This window comes from Mandrillus leucophaeus, unplaced genomic scaffold (genome assembly GCF_000951045.1).
Source record: "Mandrillus leucophaeus isolate KB7577 unplaced genomic scaffold, Mleu.le_1.0 Scaffold1091, whole genome shotgun sequence".
NCBI lineage: Eukaryota > Metazoa > Chordata > Mammalia > Primates > Cercopithecidae > Mandrillus > Mandrillus leucophaeus.
Genome location: NW_012099110.1, coordinates 290,499 through 306,966, shown reverse-complemented (window position 1 = coordinate 306,966; position 16,468 = coordinate 290,499). Strand labels below are relative to the sequence as shown.

Here is a 16,468-nt window from a genome sequence, read left to right as displayed (position 1 = left end):
ACCTTGTGCAAGGCCTGGAGAAGGACCTCTAGGCAAAATAACCTCAGTCCTACAACCACAAGGAACTATATTCTGCCAATACCTTGAAGGAGCTTGGACTTGGATTCTTCCCCAGAGCCCACTGGTAAGTCTGTGTGACACCTTGATTTCAGCCTGTGAAGCATAAAGTGAAGACCCAGCTACACCATACCTAAACTCCTGACCCCTGGAAACTATGACTAAATAAATGTACATGAAGTCTCTTAATTTATGGTAATTTGCTACAAAATAAAAATTAACATAGTAATTCAGGACAAAACACTCTGTTTCATTTTACTCCTTAATAAAATGATAAGAATAGATTGGACAATCTTTTAAGTTTCTTTCAGGTACAAAATTTTATGATTTCATAATATTAGGTCATTTAGCCTTCCTGAACCTCAGGTTTCTAAAGTAAAACATGGCTGCAAAACCAATTCTGGGCCAGTTTTATCTTCTAGGTAGTCTATCTTCCAGATCTCAAGCGCTTTGTGAGCAGGGGCACTCATTGTCTTGCTCACCCCTCTTCCCCTTGTATCCTGCCTGGCACTTAGTGAGTATTCACTAAATATTTGTTAAATGAATAAATGAATGAATGAATAAAGGAAGATTCAGTATAAATATTAATGTAAATATTATTTGACAAGAAAAGAGGCCTATGCCTATGTAGGATGGCAACAGAATAACGAGTATTACTTTATAATCTTGGGCAAGTCATTCATTTCTGTGAGTCTTAGTTTTCTCCTCTGTAAACGGGGAGATTCACTGATCCTCACTCTAGCTCACCCACTGGTTATTCCGATCACATAACATCATCAGTGTGAAAGCCCTTTGCAGACTTTAAAGTAACCTATACATAAGGTATTTGTCTTGGTGATAGTTTACTTATTAAGGTTAGGAATGTCCCTAAGCCACATGGGGTAAATTTATTTCCTAGTTATACCAGAAATGGAGCACCTTCCTGCTGTTACTTCTGCAGCTGCTGGTTAGCAGCCTTGCCACCTCTCAGCAGAGGTGGTACCTACAGGGAAACAAAGCCATTAGCATCTGCTTAAGCAGAAGGTGTTAGAAACTCAACTCAAAGAAAACTTACTGAAAGATGACGATCTCTGCTGACAACAAGGGAATATGACAGCCTGTGGTATCACACCAAATAATCTGGGTCATTGCTTCTTAATCTGGTGTAAACCACTTTTTTTCCAAAGCTGTATTTTGAGGAGCCCAATCACTTGAAAAACCTCAAAAAGAAAGATTCTATGGCCAAATAAATTTGAAAAACATGCCAACTTGACCTCTTCTTTATTTAGCATTTTTAAAAATTCAACATTTTCTAAACTTATTCAAACACAGATACCACTTCCATATTTTCCTCCTTTTCAAAGTCCTGTAAGATTCACTTAGGGGAACTCATTTTTGCTTAGTTTCTACCAAGTACATAGAAAGAGGTGAGACCATATTTAAGGCGGTGAAGAGATACTTAATCCAAGTCTGGTATAGCGCTTAGACCAGTGGCATCAGTATCACCCAGGACTTAGGACCCACCTCAGTTCTACTGAATCAAAAACCCTGGATATAAGGCCCAGGAATGTATGTTCAGAAAGTACCCTGGGTGACTGTGATGCCAATTCCAGTTTGGGAAGCAGTGTTTTGATCCACAGATCATGTCAGCACAGAGAAGAAATACTGAATCCTCTTACACCCAAAAGAGAGATCCCATTGATTCTCTGGTTCATCTTTCTAATAGCTATCAGAGAACATTTACTAAACCACAGCATCCCTTCTATTATTTTTCCCGCTGGCTTCACATCTCCTTAATGATAAGATACAAACTCTACCACTAGGTATTCAACCCCTCCATAATTTCCCAACATAAAGGTCTAACCTTATTCAATAACAATAAGGACAATTTCCCTAAGTGCTAATATTTGTTGACCACTTACTAAATGGTAGGAATAGTGAATATGTATCTTGGGGGATCCTCTCAATAACCCTGTGGAGGAGATATCATCCTCATTTTACAGATGAGGACACTCAGGGCCAGAGGACACTGAGCACATTGCTTGCCAAGATTTAACCTCAGTCCTCTGGTTCCAAAGCCCAGGTACTTAATCCTGACTTATATCCTGTTTCTGGTTTCTGATTTGACATTTCTGGATAAAATTAATCCCACACTCTATTCTTCATAGGTACATATTGTTTTCTTTAATGGAAAATCATTCTTTTCACTGCAAGTACAAAGCATAATCATCCCTCAGCTCTCGTGTGAAATGTCCCCTCACTTCAGTGCAGCAAAGGCTGTGTTGTGATGTTCTAGGCACTTTACCCATCACTGAGGAAACACTGGTTCGCAAGGAAAACAAGTTATCTGCCTTCACCGAATTTGCGGTCAAGTAGGGGAAGTCTGGGCTTAAACACAGCATTGCAAATATGGCCAGTGCTAGAAAAAATGAAACAGAAAATGCAGTAAAGGCATTTAATAGGATGGTGCAACTTGGTCCACTGAGTCAGACCAAATATTCCTAAGAAATCAGGGATGAATCTGAAAATTAAAGGATGAATAAAGTAATTCAGACAGAGGAAAGTATTTTTTTCCAGTCTCCCCAGCAGGAATGCATTTCTCTCACACTCCTCTTCTCTTGCAGCATTTCCCTTGGCTACTCAAACTCTCTGTCTATAATATGGGAAGCAGAGTAGAACCTTTTTGATAGGGCTGTTGTAAGGATTATACACATTAATATATGTAAGGCATCAACAACTGTGTCTGGTACGTAATAAATGTTCCATGTGTGTCAGCTATTATTACCATCATTTTTTTCTTACTGTAGTAGGTGATCTTGAGCAAGTTGTTCCACTAAGAGTGGCAAGTTACTAGGAATCAGAGCTTCTCTGTCAAGTGGGACAAGCTCTCCTAATTGACTTCCATGAAGTAACTTTGGGAAAATGGCTCTTCCTCCCATCAGATAGATGTGGTGTGCGAAGCTGATGGTGCACTGAACACTTTTGTCTGGTCGGTTATACTTCCACATGCTTCTATTTCCACCAAGTAACAAGCACACAACCTGAAAGTCAGTTTCACTTATTCCCAAACCTGTTTATGCCTGTTGTAGTTGCTATTATTATATCTTATAATATAGCTAAAAACTTATAAAATAAGTAAATTAAAACTAAAATAAATCAATGAAATGTGAATTGCTTTTTTCTGTGGAAACTAATTTGAATTCAGTGGGAAATTCTATAAAGATGAGTTATTGACAAAAATGACCATCGATTTAAATAAAGGTGAAATAACAAAAAATCCACAAACATTTAAGCTGTTTTTTAAGAGTCTAAACTGTTGCTCCACTTTGAATAGACCGAAGTTTGAAATGTCATGCAATTATGGTATGGTTTATGCAGGAACACTGGTAGAATGTTAAATAAAATATGCCACCACTCTCAAACAAGATTTTAGCTTTACTTCACAAGGCGGACCAAGAAATTTGCATTTATATGTTTTTAAATTAAAATAAAATGTTTCATATATGTATCGCATGTATACATTTTAGGATTTCCTAGTTTAACTTCACTTTTTCAATTAACCAACAAACTATTGGTCTCCAATTCTGTCCAGTGAAGAGCCTCATGCTTTGCCATTTTACTATGTGCTAACCCTGGCATCTGTGTTCTATTATTGGCTTTCCAAGGCTGGCTACTATTTTTCTCTCCATCATGCTATGTAGAAAATTGAAGTTTGAATGCCTTAATGCTATGCCAAGTACTATCAATAGTAAATGATAGTCACACACTTCGGTTTCTCAGACTAGAGAGCCTGAAGTCCTAAGGTTCTTAAGTTCTTTTGTTTCTCTTGATTACATTTTGTTTGTTAGGCTCATGCTTTATTTTACGCAACAGAAACATCCGCTTCTTGGAAATAGAAAGTGTTGTCATCAGATATCTAGGGTCTACTACTGCTGTGCTCTTGAAAATATTATTATTGTTATTATTTTGAGACAGAGTCTTGCTCTATTGCCCAGACTTGAGTGCAGTAGTGTGATCTTGGCTCACTGCAACCTCCGCCTCCCAGGTTCAAGCAATTCTCATGCCTCAGCCTCCCGAGTAGTTGAGATTACAGGTGTGCACCACCATGCCAGGCTAATTTTTGTATTGTTTAGTAGAGACAGGGCTTCTCCATGTTGGCTAGACTGGTCTTGAACTCCTGGCCTCAAGTGATCTACTAGCATCAGCCTCCAAAACTGCTGGGATTATAGGCATGAGCCACCATGCCCAGCCTTGAATATATTAATATTATATCTGTATATTTCTTTACAAGTTATGAAGAATTTTTACATATATCATATAAATTGACTAGGACATCAACTCCGTGGGGTAGCTATTCTTATTATCCTAACCATACAGATGGGGAAACAGAGGGCTCAGGTTTGGAGACTTTTGGAGGTCACACATCTAATAAATGACAGAGCCGGGACTGTCAGTCTAATAAACTGAAACTGACTTGAGTTCAATAAAATATAAGAAGTCATATCCCTCTGCCCCGCTGCAGGAGTCTATGGAGATGAAATCCAGAGGCAAGTAAGTACAGGGTTCACAGAGAAGAATCAAAATCAGTGTGAATATTGAGGGTCGTCAGAATAGAGATAACGATTATCTTGGTAGCCAGAGTCTTTCTATAGACACCAATTAAACACTGTATGGAGAAGGAAATATGTTAAAAGCTGACATGGGTTCAGAAGCTACGGCCCCAGCATCTGAGCCTGAAGTTGATGCCCCTATGAGATTTTCATCTCAACAATGGATAATTACATTGTGCTTGGCTAAGGCTCGGACTGCTGGGTCAAGGCCACGTGAATTTGAGAAGCAAAAATAAATCAAAGACCAAGCATCATCAGAAAATGCTAATAGTTCTACTGTCTGCCCTCAAGTTAAGCTTCCATGGATCTTATTTGCCTCACAATACTCTAATCTTTAAAAATAACCAGGTGATAGCCAGATGTAAGGAAGAAATATCAAATCACACTGACCTTAAGCACCTACTTGATGCTTAAGATTTTTACTTAATTTTACTTCATTTCATTGAATTGAATAGTATCTGTTTTTCCAAAGTAATAGACATAACAAGAAATAACTTTAGGATTTGGATTCAGGTCAGTTGAAGACGATCACCATTTGCAGTTTCGATTTTACCACAATGGACTGTCAGTCTACTGGCCTGAATTTTAGTTATGATCTGTTCACAAATTCCCTGAGTGACCCTGGAAAACTCACTTACCTCCCTTTGATCTTAGTTTCTTCATTTGTGAATGAGGAAGATAATCTAAATATATTCAACATATGTAGAAAGTACATACACTTTATATATGAACATGGAACTCAATTTGCAGAAAATTATGTCAACATGCCTTTGTGGCACATTCAGAGAAGCAAATAATCTATGTGTCCATTCATTGAACAAAGGTTTTTGAATGGCTACTGTGTGACAGGTCGTGTGGTAGGAAGCAATAAGAACAAAGTTACGAAGCATACAGAAAAAGATGTATGAGTGAGCTGATAGTCTCACGGGAGAGATAGGCATTAATAAATAGATTTAAAAAGGGAAAACGGGAGTCAGGTGCAGTGGCTCAGGTCTGTAATCCTAGCACTTTGAGAGGCCAAGGAGGGATTATCGCTTGAGTCCAGAAGTTTGAGACCAGCATGAGCAACATAAACTGAGGCTCCAGCTATATGAAAAATTAGACAAGCTAGCCAGGTATGGTGGTGCACACCTGTAGTTCCAGATTCTTGGGAGGCTGAGGCTGAAGGATCACTTAAGCTCAGGAGTTTGAAACTACAGTGAGCTATGATCATACTACTGCACTTCAGCCTGGGTGACAAGGCAAGACTCTGTCTCGAAAACAAAACCAAAAGAAAAAAGAAAAAAGAAAAAAGATATACTGGTAAATTGGACGGTAAACTGGAACTTGGGTTCAATTAGAAAATTAGAATGATAAGGAAGCATATAAAATAAGTCCTGAAACAGCCTTTCAATGCAGGGACCATGTTCTTGAGGAAGGAATCTTTGAGCCTGAGATCTGAAGGGCAGGTAGAAGCTACCATAGTGAAGAACAAAAGAAAAAAAAGGAAGCGCATTCAAGCAGAAGGAACAGCCCACGTGAAGCGTTTGAAATGAAGGGCTATGGGGAGGGGGTCGAATTAGGCATTTAGTTAACTCAAATAAAATTAGCAGAACTGTCCTGTCACTGAGAGAGTCAAGAAATGGTGTGGAACCCAGCCAAGGGGTAGGTGGGAACCAGTTCATGGCCGATCTATCGGCCACCTCAGGATTTCGTTCTTTCTCCTAAAAGCAGTAAGTAGTAACCAAAAAGTTTTAAACAGGGATGTGACAAGATTGAATTTGCTTCTTAAGTAATAATTCTGACAGCCATGGAACATAGATTGGAAAGTGACTAGAGTAGACTCTGGGAGACTTAGTTAAAAGGCCATTGTAATTTCAGGCAAAAGAAGATTTTAGTTTGAACTATAAGCTACTCATTAAAATTGACTAATTAGCATCATCTGAAAGCAATGCTGCTCAAAGATTCAATTAATGACCTTCTCCCAATATTCTTGAATTGAACTATTACTCTCATTCTCTATAAATGTTATGTCTCTTAGAGTTGGGAAGGACCTCAGAGATAATTGAGTCTTGTTTTTGTTTTAGCAAAAAGAAAGAAAGAAAAATCACCTTATGTTCGCGAATGAATTTTAATTCAGAATTTCCATAAAGAAAACCGCTAAAGAACTGCTCTAGTTTAAGGTGAGGTACAATTGTTCACTACTCAACCTTCATTCCACCTCTGCAAGTCACGATTTCTCTACCCAGTGCTCTCCAGAGTATCAGTTATAGGTTTAGTCCAGCCCACACAGGGCAGAACAGGACTTGAACTCAGGTCATAGGTTTAGTCCAGCCCACACAGGGCAGAACAGGACTTGAACTCAGGTCTCTGGCTTCACAAAACAATGCATTTTCACACACCTAGAGGCTAGATAATGATGGTTGGAGGACCAAGGCACAGTTGCTTGTATCTTTAAATGCCTTCCAGTGGCTGACACAAGATTGGAAGATAAGGTGGTTAGTAAACATTCATGTAATTGCACAGGAACCGGCTAAATTCAGTATTGCCCAAGATGACTTTGTGCTTCTTTTCTTCCTCCCTCCCTTCCTTTCTACCTTATTTCCCCTCTCTCTTCTTTTTTTTTTCTTCCTTTTCTCTCCTGCATGCCTCCCTTCCTTCCTTCCGTCATCTCCCTTTTGCCATGACAGGCAATTTCCACCACTATGCAAAGCAGTTTTTAGTCTTGGCAGGTCATTTAAACACCTTGGATCATCTTGCCTCGGGGATTGGTAGAATAGCAGAGGAGTAACAAGAAGGGATTCTGGTGGGCTTGAATCCTGTCTTCTACCTGCTATTTAATAATCAGCAAGTCATTTAACATTTCTATGCCTTAATTTCTCTATTCATAAAGTGGGATAAATTAGTGCTACCTCATAGGGTTGTTACAGTGATTAAATAAGATGAAAGCCGTAAGACAGTGGCTGGTGCATGGTAAATGCTTTAGAAGTGTTAACTATTAAATGTTGCCATGAACCTGAACTCAGTCCCATTCCCATTCCCTTCCTGACGTGTTTGGCTTCAACTTCACCCCAATTGCATAGCTACAGCATTCAGAGTTCACAAATTTATACACTACCCCTGGTGAGCTCCATAGTGACCCTCTGAGGTAGGCAATCAGAAAAAATTATACCCATTTTTTAGGTGATAAAGTCAACGCTTAAAAAGTCTCAGTGTCCAGTAATAGCTGAGACCAAACCTAAAGCCCACCTTTCCCTTTTTAACTGCACAGTATAAGGATCTCCTGGTGGCAAGACAAGCCACAGGAATCTTACTATGGATCCCTGCCTTTCCTTGATATGTCCAGCTGCAGTCTGACTCTAGGGCCAACTCTCCTGCAGGCTAACAGAAATCTATCACAGTATCCCCAGATCCTCAAACAGAACCTAATACATAATGATTACCCAATAAATATCTGGTCGACCTACTCTGGTCCCCATCAACAGGTGTGGTCTGGAATTCTCTTGCTGCTGTCCTCTCAACAAGCACTGGGACTTGGGGTGGGATGAATCTTACTTATGTTCATGCTTCCAAAGCCTGGCATACAGTAAGCTTTCAGGAAATGTATGCTGAGTTGGACTGCACTGAACCCGGCCTCTTCTGGTTACCTACAGGGAATATGTCTTTCTGGGTTTCTGCTTGGGCTTGAGAGTTAATTCAGGGCTCCATGTTCAGAGCCATTTCCTGCATCTCAGCACACTAGAGTCTATATATTTCAATGCTGGTCTACTACCCTCAACCTTGATGAGCAAATCCTGCCTTTGGCTTTACCACACGCAAAACCAGGGCACCCCAAACTGAATACAGTCACCTATCTGCCACTGCACACTGCTTAGACAACATGGGCTCTTGCTGCTCTGCACAGTGATCTTGACCATCAAGTCCAACAGTAAAGTCAGCAAAATAAATCTCATCTGCTCCTTACCTGCCCATGTGACCTCGGATAAATTAATCACATCTGCCTTATCAGTTCCCCAACCCATAAATGATCCAAGAGCATCTACTTCACAGAGATGGCATGAGTATTAGATAAAAAATATATGTCACCAAAGCTCAGTTTCATTGGGTAACTAATTACTGAGTGCTAAGAAATGTATATGCCAAATACCAGTGCTTGGGGAAAAAAAAATAAGAACAATACCTAACATGTATTGAGTGCTATCCATGTGTTACTCAGGGTCCTAAGGAATTTATGTAGGTTAAAGCATTTAATCCTGAAAACAACCTTATGATGTAGGCACTATAATTAGCTCCATTTCACAGACAAGAAAATTGAGGCTCCAAGGTTTCAGTAACTTCCTCCAGACTTACAATGTAACCAGGTGACAAAGTTGGAATTTCAACCAAGGCAGTCTAACTCCAGAATCTTTACACATAGCCAACTCTATTGCTTGTTATAATAGCTGCTCAGTAAGTAGCTGCTATTGCTTCATTATTGCTGTTAGTATTATTAATCTTATGTTCCCTATATCTGATACTCACCTCTAGCTCCAATTCTACTCAATTTCTATTGTACCTCATCTCCAAAATATATGTCCCCCGCCCCCATAATGAACAGCACCTCCCAATACTCACACCCTTGAAGTTAGGTTAGGCTTTTGGCCAACAGAATGTGGTGGAAATAATGCTCTCTGACTTCCAAGGCTAAGTTTTGAATAAGTCTTACAGCTTCCATTTGGTCTCAGAACACTCCCTCTCTGAGCCCAGCTGCCATGCTGCAAGAAGTCCAGTCCCCATGGATAGGTCCTGTGTGGGTACTCCAGTGACAGCCCCAGCTGAGCCCCCAGCTGACAGTCAGCATCAACTGGCTCTGATAGTGTGTCATTGCGGAGATGCCACCCAGTCAAGCCCCCAGATGACAAGAGCCCCAGCCAACTAGAGATACCCTCAGCTGTACCAAGTCAACATACAGATGCGTAATAGATAATAACATAGTGTTGTTTTGAGCCACTAAATTTTGGGGTGAATTGTTTTACACTAATAGATAGCCAAAATATCCCTTTTGTCTTCCAGCCAATATTAAGTTTCTAGCAAGTACTGAAGCCAAGTTTTAATTAGCTATAATTGACCTCTCACTAAATCTAAATCTTAACATTTCTTTGAAGTAACAATAAATTAACATTTATTGACCTTGTGTACATTATTAACCTTTCTGTGCCTCAGTTCCTTTATCTGTAAAATAGGAATGGTAACAGGATCACTTCATAAGACTAGAGTGAGGAGGAAATTAGTTAATCTCATATAAGATGCTAAAGAACAGTGCCTGACCTTTAGAATACATATACTAAGTGACAGCTCCTTCCCTTCTGTCTCTTACTCTCTCCCTTCCTCCCTTCCTTTTAACTGATTCAGGCACTTTACCAAGGCTATTTAAATTTTAAAATCTTAATCATCATACTTAACCTGAAGGCAAGTGTTATTATCCCCCTTCACAAATTAGGTGCAGGGCCTTACATAAAATTCTGTGTCTGGTAAGCGATGAAGCCAGGATTCGGACCAGTCCATGTGTGGCTAAGGCCCTGTGCTTGTTCCTTCTTTCCTTTTCCCACCTCACCTTAACAATGCCACCTGTTTGTGAGATAAGTAAACATCTCTGTGGCACCTGCTGCAGTAATGGCACCTGCTCAGTACACTCATCTTCCACAGACTTCAGCAAGCAGACACATTGAAACTGTGCCATCAGTTCATTTGCAAATACTAGCTTGCTCAGCTAGAGGTGGCCCAAGGTTCCCAGTGTTAGCACCTCTACCTGACACTGCTCTGTGCCAGAGAGGTGCCCTGCAGTGTGAGAAATGCTCATTAAAGCCTCAGATTCAGATGTCAGGAAGCAGCCCACAGCCAGGCCAAGGAAGTTCATCTCTCCTGGGAAGGCTTCAGAGGAATAGGCCACAGAGCCTAGAGTCTGTGTGCTCCCACCCCTCGGTACCAAGCATTCAAAACTCCTCAAATTAATATAATTGAGTTACCCGCCAATGGTGGAATGCAGACGTCCTCTCCAGGTGAGAAGAATATTATGATTAGGGCAGGTTTTCTCCTCTTTAGGAAGAGAGAGGGCAATACTGTGAGCTCTTTCTTTGAAGAACCCAGTGATGATAGAACATTTTTAGCTATCTATACCTGACAACTCGCAAAAGGAGAGCAGAGCCTTATTCAAAGATGCAGACACCTGCAGTGAGTATGATGAAGTGACTTGCCCAAGGACACACAGCTTACTAATGGTGGAACATAAATCCAGACTCCTTGACTTTTCCCAGTGTTACTCCTATTACCAGCTTTGTCCCTCCTTCTTCCCTTGTAATGCCTATCCAGCTACGCTCCTTCTAAAATCCTCTCGAGTCTTCCCTGAACTTAGCATATATGATGATGCTTGGTGCTCTGGAGATTTCACTCATCTTTAATAAATATGCCTGCCCAACGTCTTTGGACCTTTGGATCTTATTCTCATAATGGTGAAACGTTGCCCTCCTCAACCAGATTTGCATCGAGCTTCATTGCTCCTTGGGATGCACAGCTTCTTCACTTAAGATCTGATCAGAAGCTACCTCCTATAATATTCTGGGCTGAATTACATACCCCTCCAAACTTACAGTTAAAGTCCTAGCCCCCAGGACCTCAAACTGTGACTGTGTTTGGAGACAGGGTCTTTAAAGTGGTAATTAAGTTAACATGAGGCCATTTACGTCAGTTCTAATCCAATATGACAGTATCCTCTTAAGAGAGGTGGCATGGTGGCTCATACCTACATTCCCAGCACTTTGGGAGGCTGAGGTGGGTGGATCACCTGAGGCCAAGAGTTTGAGACCACCCTGGCCCATATGGCAAAACTCCGTCTCTACTAAAAATACAAAAATTAGCTGGGTGTGGGGGTGCATGGCTGTAATCCCAGCTACTCAGAAGGGGAGGCTGAGCAGGAGAATCGCTTGAACCTGGGAGGTGGAGGTTGCAGTGAGCCAAGATCGCTATACTGCACTCCAGCCTGGGTGAAAAAGCGAGACTCCATCTCAAAAAAAAAAAAAAAAAAAAAAAAAAAAAGAGAGAGAGAGAGAGGATATTAGGACACAGATGCACACATGGAAACACAGGGAGAAAAAGACAACCATTCACAAGCCAGAAAAAGGGGCCTCAGAAGAAACCAAGCCTGCTGACACCTTGATCTTGGACTTCTGGCCTCCAGAACCATGAGAAAATAAATTTCTAGTGTTTAAGCAGCTGAGTCCATGGTACTTAGTTATGGCAACTGTCATAAACTAATACATATGGGGTCTGATTGACAAAAGAACCCCTCCCCACTCCTGCTCTACAAGACATCTTCCACAGCACTGTTTCCTGTGTGCATTTCTGAATTTCCCACCGTGCTCAATGCGGGTCTCATGGCAGATGTGCGATGGATCTAAAAGGAAGCTTCTTCAGAGACTTGTTCGTGGTAGCAGCCTGAGCATCTGTTGTGCTTGACAAGAAAGCAAGTTTGTGACCTTTTCTAATCCCTGCTTCAGCAGCATTGCAACAAGAAACTAGCAAAAGAAATTCTATTTGATCCGCAAAATAATATAATTATCACAAGCTAGATGCAAAGCAGTGGGCTCAAATTTGGAGGGAATGGGGAAAACAGAGATGAGCATGAATGTCTGTACAAGGAGGAGGTTTCACAAGGCGGGAAACAGACAGAAACATGCTGACCAAGGAAAGGATTTTAGATTAGTAGGAATCTAGAATAAGAAGCCTTCTATATTGGCTAGTACAGTCCAGAAAGACTTCATGGAGGGAACAACAGCATTAGCTCTGACTCAAGAAAAACAAGAGAAGAAAGGGTGCGCCCCATGGGGTAATTAGGTGGATGAACTGCTGTAGAAGACGGCCATTGTTGTTAAATGTTGAGTGCTAGTAGAACAGCCTGGCTAGGAGGATAAGATTTTGATTTATAGATTTATTTAGGTTAGTTCAAAAATCATCGCGGCTTTTGCCGTTACTTAAAATTAATGGTAAAACTTAAAAAATAATGGCAAAAACCACGATGACTTTTGCATCAACCTAAAATAAGTGGCATCTTGTCTCTCTTACATCAGAATTGCTAAGCGTGAGCACCAGTAAGTTTTGAAGTCAGATATTTCTTTGTTGTGAGAACTGCCTGTGCACGAATACCCTTAACCCCTATTATGATAATCAAAATTGTCTTGAGATAGTTTCAAATGTCCCCTGGGGAAAACATCACCCCCAAGTGAGAACCACTGATTTATATTGTAGCTTTGGACAAATTACTTGACCTCTCTGAGTTTCCATTTCCGGATTTGTACAACAGGGTAACAATCATATATATAAATATGTGATTGACACAGAGTGTGCTAGGTGAATGTGAATGAACTTACTCTTTTAAGAGTGGATCTTTTTTCTTAGAACTAAATTGAAGGTAGAACCCCCAAATATGCAACAAATAAGAGCAGAGCTGCTCTGTCTGAAGCAGGGTGGAGGGAGAGCCCCAACCTACCCTTTTTGCTGTCCTGTGATGCCCTTTTAGAAACCCTGGAGGCACCTCTACAGTAGGAACTACAGCTGTAGATCAGAAATGCTCTGGAAGAATAGAGTCTGCAAAACCTGGATTCAAATCCTAGTTCCTTCCTTGTGTGCCCCTAAGACAGTAATAAACCCTAATTCTGTGGAGGCATGGGCCCTGTCTTGTCAATCTTTGTATTCGCCACCATCTAGCAAAATACCCGGTATATCCAGGACAGGGCTGGGGCTAGGGGGGAAAGCAAGGTAGCCAGGCACTGAAGGTGACATTCTCTCAGGTGAGGACCCTGCACTCAGTGACTCTGCAAGTGAGTGTCTCCTGACATTTTGTTCTACAGGTACCTTATTTGTGTCACTCACTCCAGGCTCTGCTCAAAGGACCTCATAAATAAGGTGGTGAATGATTAATTAGTTAATCCAGTTTCTTCACCATTAAGACGGGGATGCTAAAATCGGCTTTGCGCAGTAATTTTAAAATTAAATAGAAAATATATTTTAAACAGGATAATGCCATATAGCTATCAGGGCTAGTGGTAATTCCCCTCCTCAGTCAGGTGAGTCAGACAGAACACAGACGCTGAAAATTCACGGTACATTCCGGAAACAATGTGGAATCTGAAACAATGTGGAGCCAGTAGGTGAGGACCCAGAGGTGACCCAGAAAATTGTTAGTCTGGACCATGCAGGGTCCTGCTTGCCACCCTGCAAATGCACCATCTGCATTGCATTTCACTCTGCAGCAGGATAATGTAGCTCACACCAGGTAGGTGCCTGCAGAGGTGGAGGTGGTGGCAGCACTTACCTCTCTCTAGGCAGCTGGTGGTTGGGATTGTGGCGACAGCGTACACTGAGGCCGAAAAGCTTGCGGGCAGTGCGTTGGATCTTTTGTCTCTGTGCCTCTGTGGCACTCTGCAGGAGCTTGTAGCGGTTCTGCAGGTCCCAGTCATTGCCCCAGTGCTGATGGATGCTCCCGATGGTCAGGAAGTGGTTGCTGGGGAGGCGCTTCATAAATGATTTAAACTCATCTAATGAGAGACAAAGGCCGAGAGACAAGGGCTAAGCATGATAGCACCCATCTAAAGTTGCCTCGAATGCTTAGTCTCACTTTCCAATAAACCAGTCCTGCAGACATAATTTTTTTTCCTGAGGGCCACAGAACATTGCATTAGTCTGTCCTGCCCCTACTAGAAAGGGCAAAAGCTACTATGCTATCTTATAAAGGGAATCTGCATACTGCATTCTTGTTTAAGACAGGGTTTCCCAAACTTCTGGCATCGGAATATCAACCTTATAGTACTGTTCGCATATTATTACATTTACTTAACATGTTATTTGAATCAAGTCATTGTTTTTTACTTAAAACTCAAAAACAAGGCTGGGTGCATTGGCTCACACCTGTAATCCAAGGACTTTGGGAGGCCGAGGCGGGTGGATAACAGGTCAGGAGTTCTAGACCAGCCTGGCCAACATGGCGAAACCGTCTCTACTAAAAATATAAAAATTAGCTGGGCGTGGTGGCTGGTGCCTGTAATCCCAGCTACTCAGGAGGCTAAGGCAGGAGAATCGCTTGAAAGCGGGAGGCAGATGTGCAGTGAGCTGAGATTGCACCACTGCACTCCAGTCTGGGCAACAGAGCGAGACTCCGTCTCAAAAAAAAAAAATTGAAAACAAAATGTTTATCGAATTCTTCAAAGAAAATTACTATTGCATGCCTTCAGAAGATGGTAGCTGTAAAAATAAATATGATGAAGACAATGTTAATAAATTCTAGTCAGACACTGTTGCCTGCTAAATGATCAAACTTCCATGCCTGCTCTCACGTTGAAACACAGGAAATCAGCAAGTGTTAGAGAGGTGTTAAAGGCATGCTAGCACCAAACTGAAACTTTCTCTTTCATGTAATCTGCAGGTTTGACAGAGAACTGAAATGGACCAACTTCCACATCCGGCGATCCAGTGTTGTTGGAAGTTGTATATGTGCCCCATCTAGCATCATCTCACATTTCAAAAAAACTCCAGCTGAAGAGATGGTGACAAACTCTTGGGTCTCCCAGGTAAAGGTTTCTGCCTCAGTTTGTGATGCTGAGTTTCAGAGTGTCAACTTAGCACATCCATAGAAATGATCTAGCTCAGCTTTCTTGTTCTACGAATAGGAAAACCGAAGCCCAAAATGAGAAGATGATTTTTTAAAGGTAACGTGGCTGATACATGACAGGATCCAGGCCTGTGTCCTGAGTTTTTGTTTTCCAATCTAATAATCCAATCCGTTGTAATTCTAATCCCTATCACCCCATCCCTGGAAAATTAAAAATATCGAGGGGTTGATCATTTTGTAGGAAAAAAGGCTAATGGTTGGATTTATATAAATATCATAAGTCTTCAGCCTAACACTTTCACTTCATGTTATAAAACCTCCAAGGACATTTTAGGTATACTATGCATTTATGCTTTCATTTTATTTTTAAAAATGCTTACATAGCTCTTGACAGGCACCAGGCACAGTGCTAATCACCTAACATATATAACCACATTTTATAGCAAACCTATGAGGCAGGTATTTTAGCGCCCCCATTTTAAAGAAACTAGGGCACAGAGAAGTTAGCAAACCTGCCCAAGGTCAAATGGCCAGTAGATAGGAGAATTAAGACTTGAGTCTCACTCCAAATCCTGTGTTCTTACTTAGTATATTATATTTCCTCTTGACATATAAAAAAGGCAATCCTGAGGCTCAGTACATTGGGAGAAAATAGTAAATAAAAGGTGATTAAAAAAAAAATAGAAGTCTCTGACTCCTACAAAAACCTCAGGCACTTCATTATAGACAGCCAGGCAAGAGTTGGAGTCACATCTTGAGTGCTGAACAGCTGTGGGACCCTTATTCTCTCAGCTTCCCCATATGCTAACAGGAATAATAGTATCTAATCAAATGCTGAGAATGACATAGTGGCATAGGACTGCATCTACCTAACTAGTTCCTAAGACACAGAAAATACTCGACTGATGGTAGCATGAGATTGACAGAATGACACAAGACTCTGCACTGATTGATTGACTCAGTGAGCTGGCTGAAGGCAGGAGATAGGCCCTGATGACTCTGTTCTGTTTGGGACAGCTGGACTCTCCTCCCATGGAAAACATAAAGCTTATCTTGCAGAGGGTTCTGTGGATGCCAAAGGGGAACACAGGCCTTCCAATGAACCCAAATTTGGTTCTGATAAGAAAATAGATTTAAGAGTTAAATACATTAACTTTCTTTTTTTTTCTTTACTTTTTCTTTTCCTTTCCCCTCCCTCCCTCCC

General features: G+C 41.1%; 1 protein-coding gene across 1 annotated transcript in view; it reads right to left on the bottom strand.

Moving 5' to 3' along the window:
* Positions 1-16,468, bottom strand: part of BRINP1 (bone morphogenetic protein/retinoic acid inducible neural-specific 1) — a 209,218-nt gene that overhangs the window by 22,121 nt on the left and 170,629 nt on the right. The window contains exon 7 of the mRNA XM_011988832.1: positions 13,972-14,194. Within this exon, the coding sequence (XP_011844222.1) occupies positions 13,972-14,194 (223 nt within the window). The remainder of the gene's footprint in view (positions 1-13,971; positions 14,195-16,468) is intronic.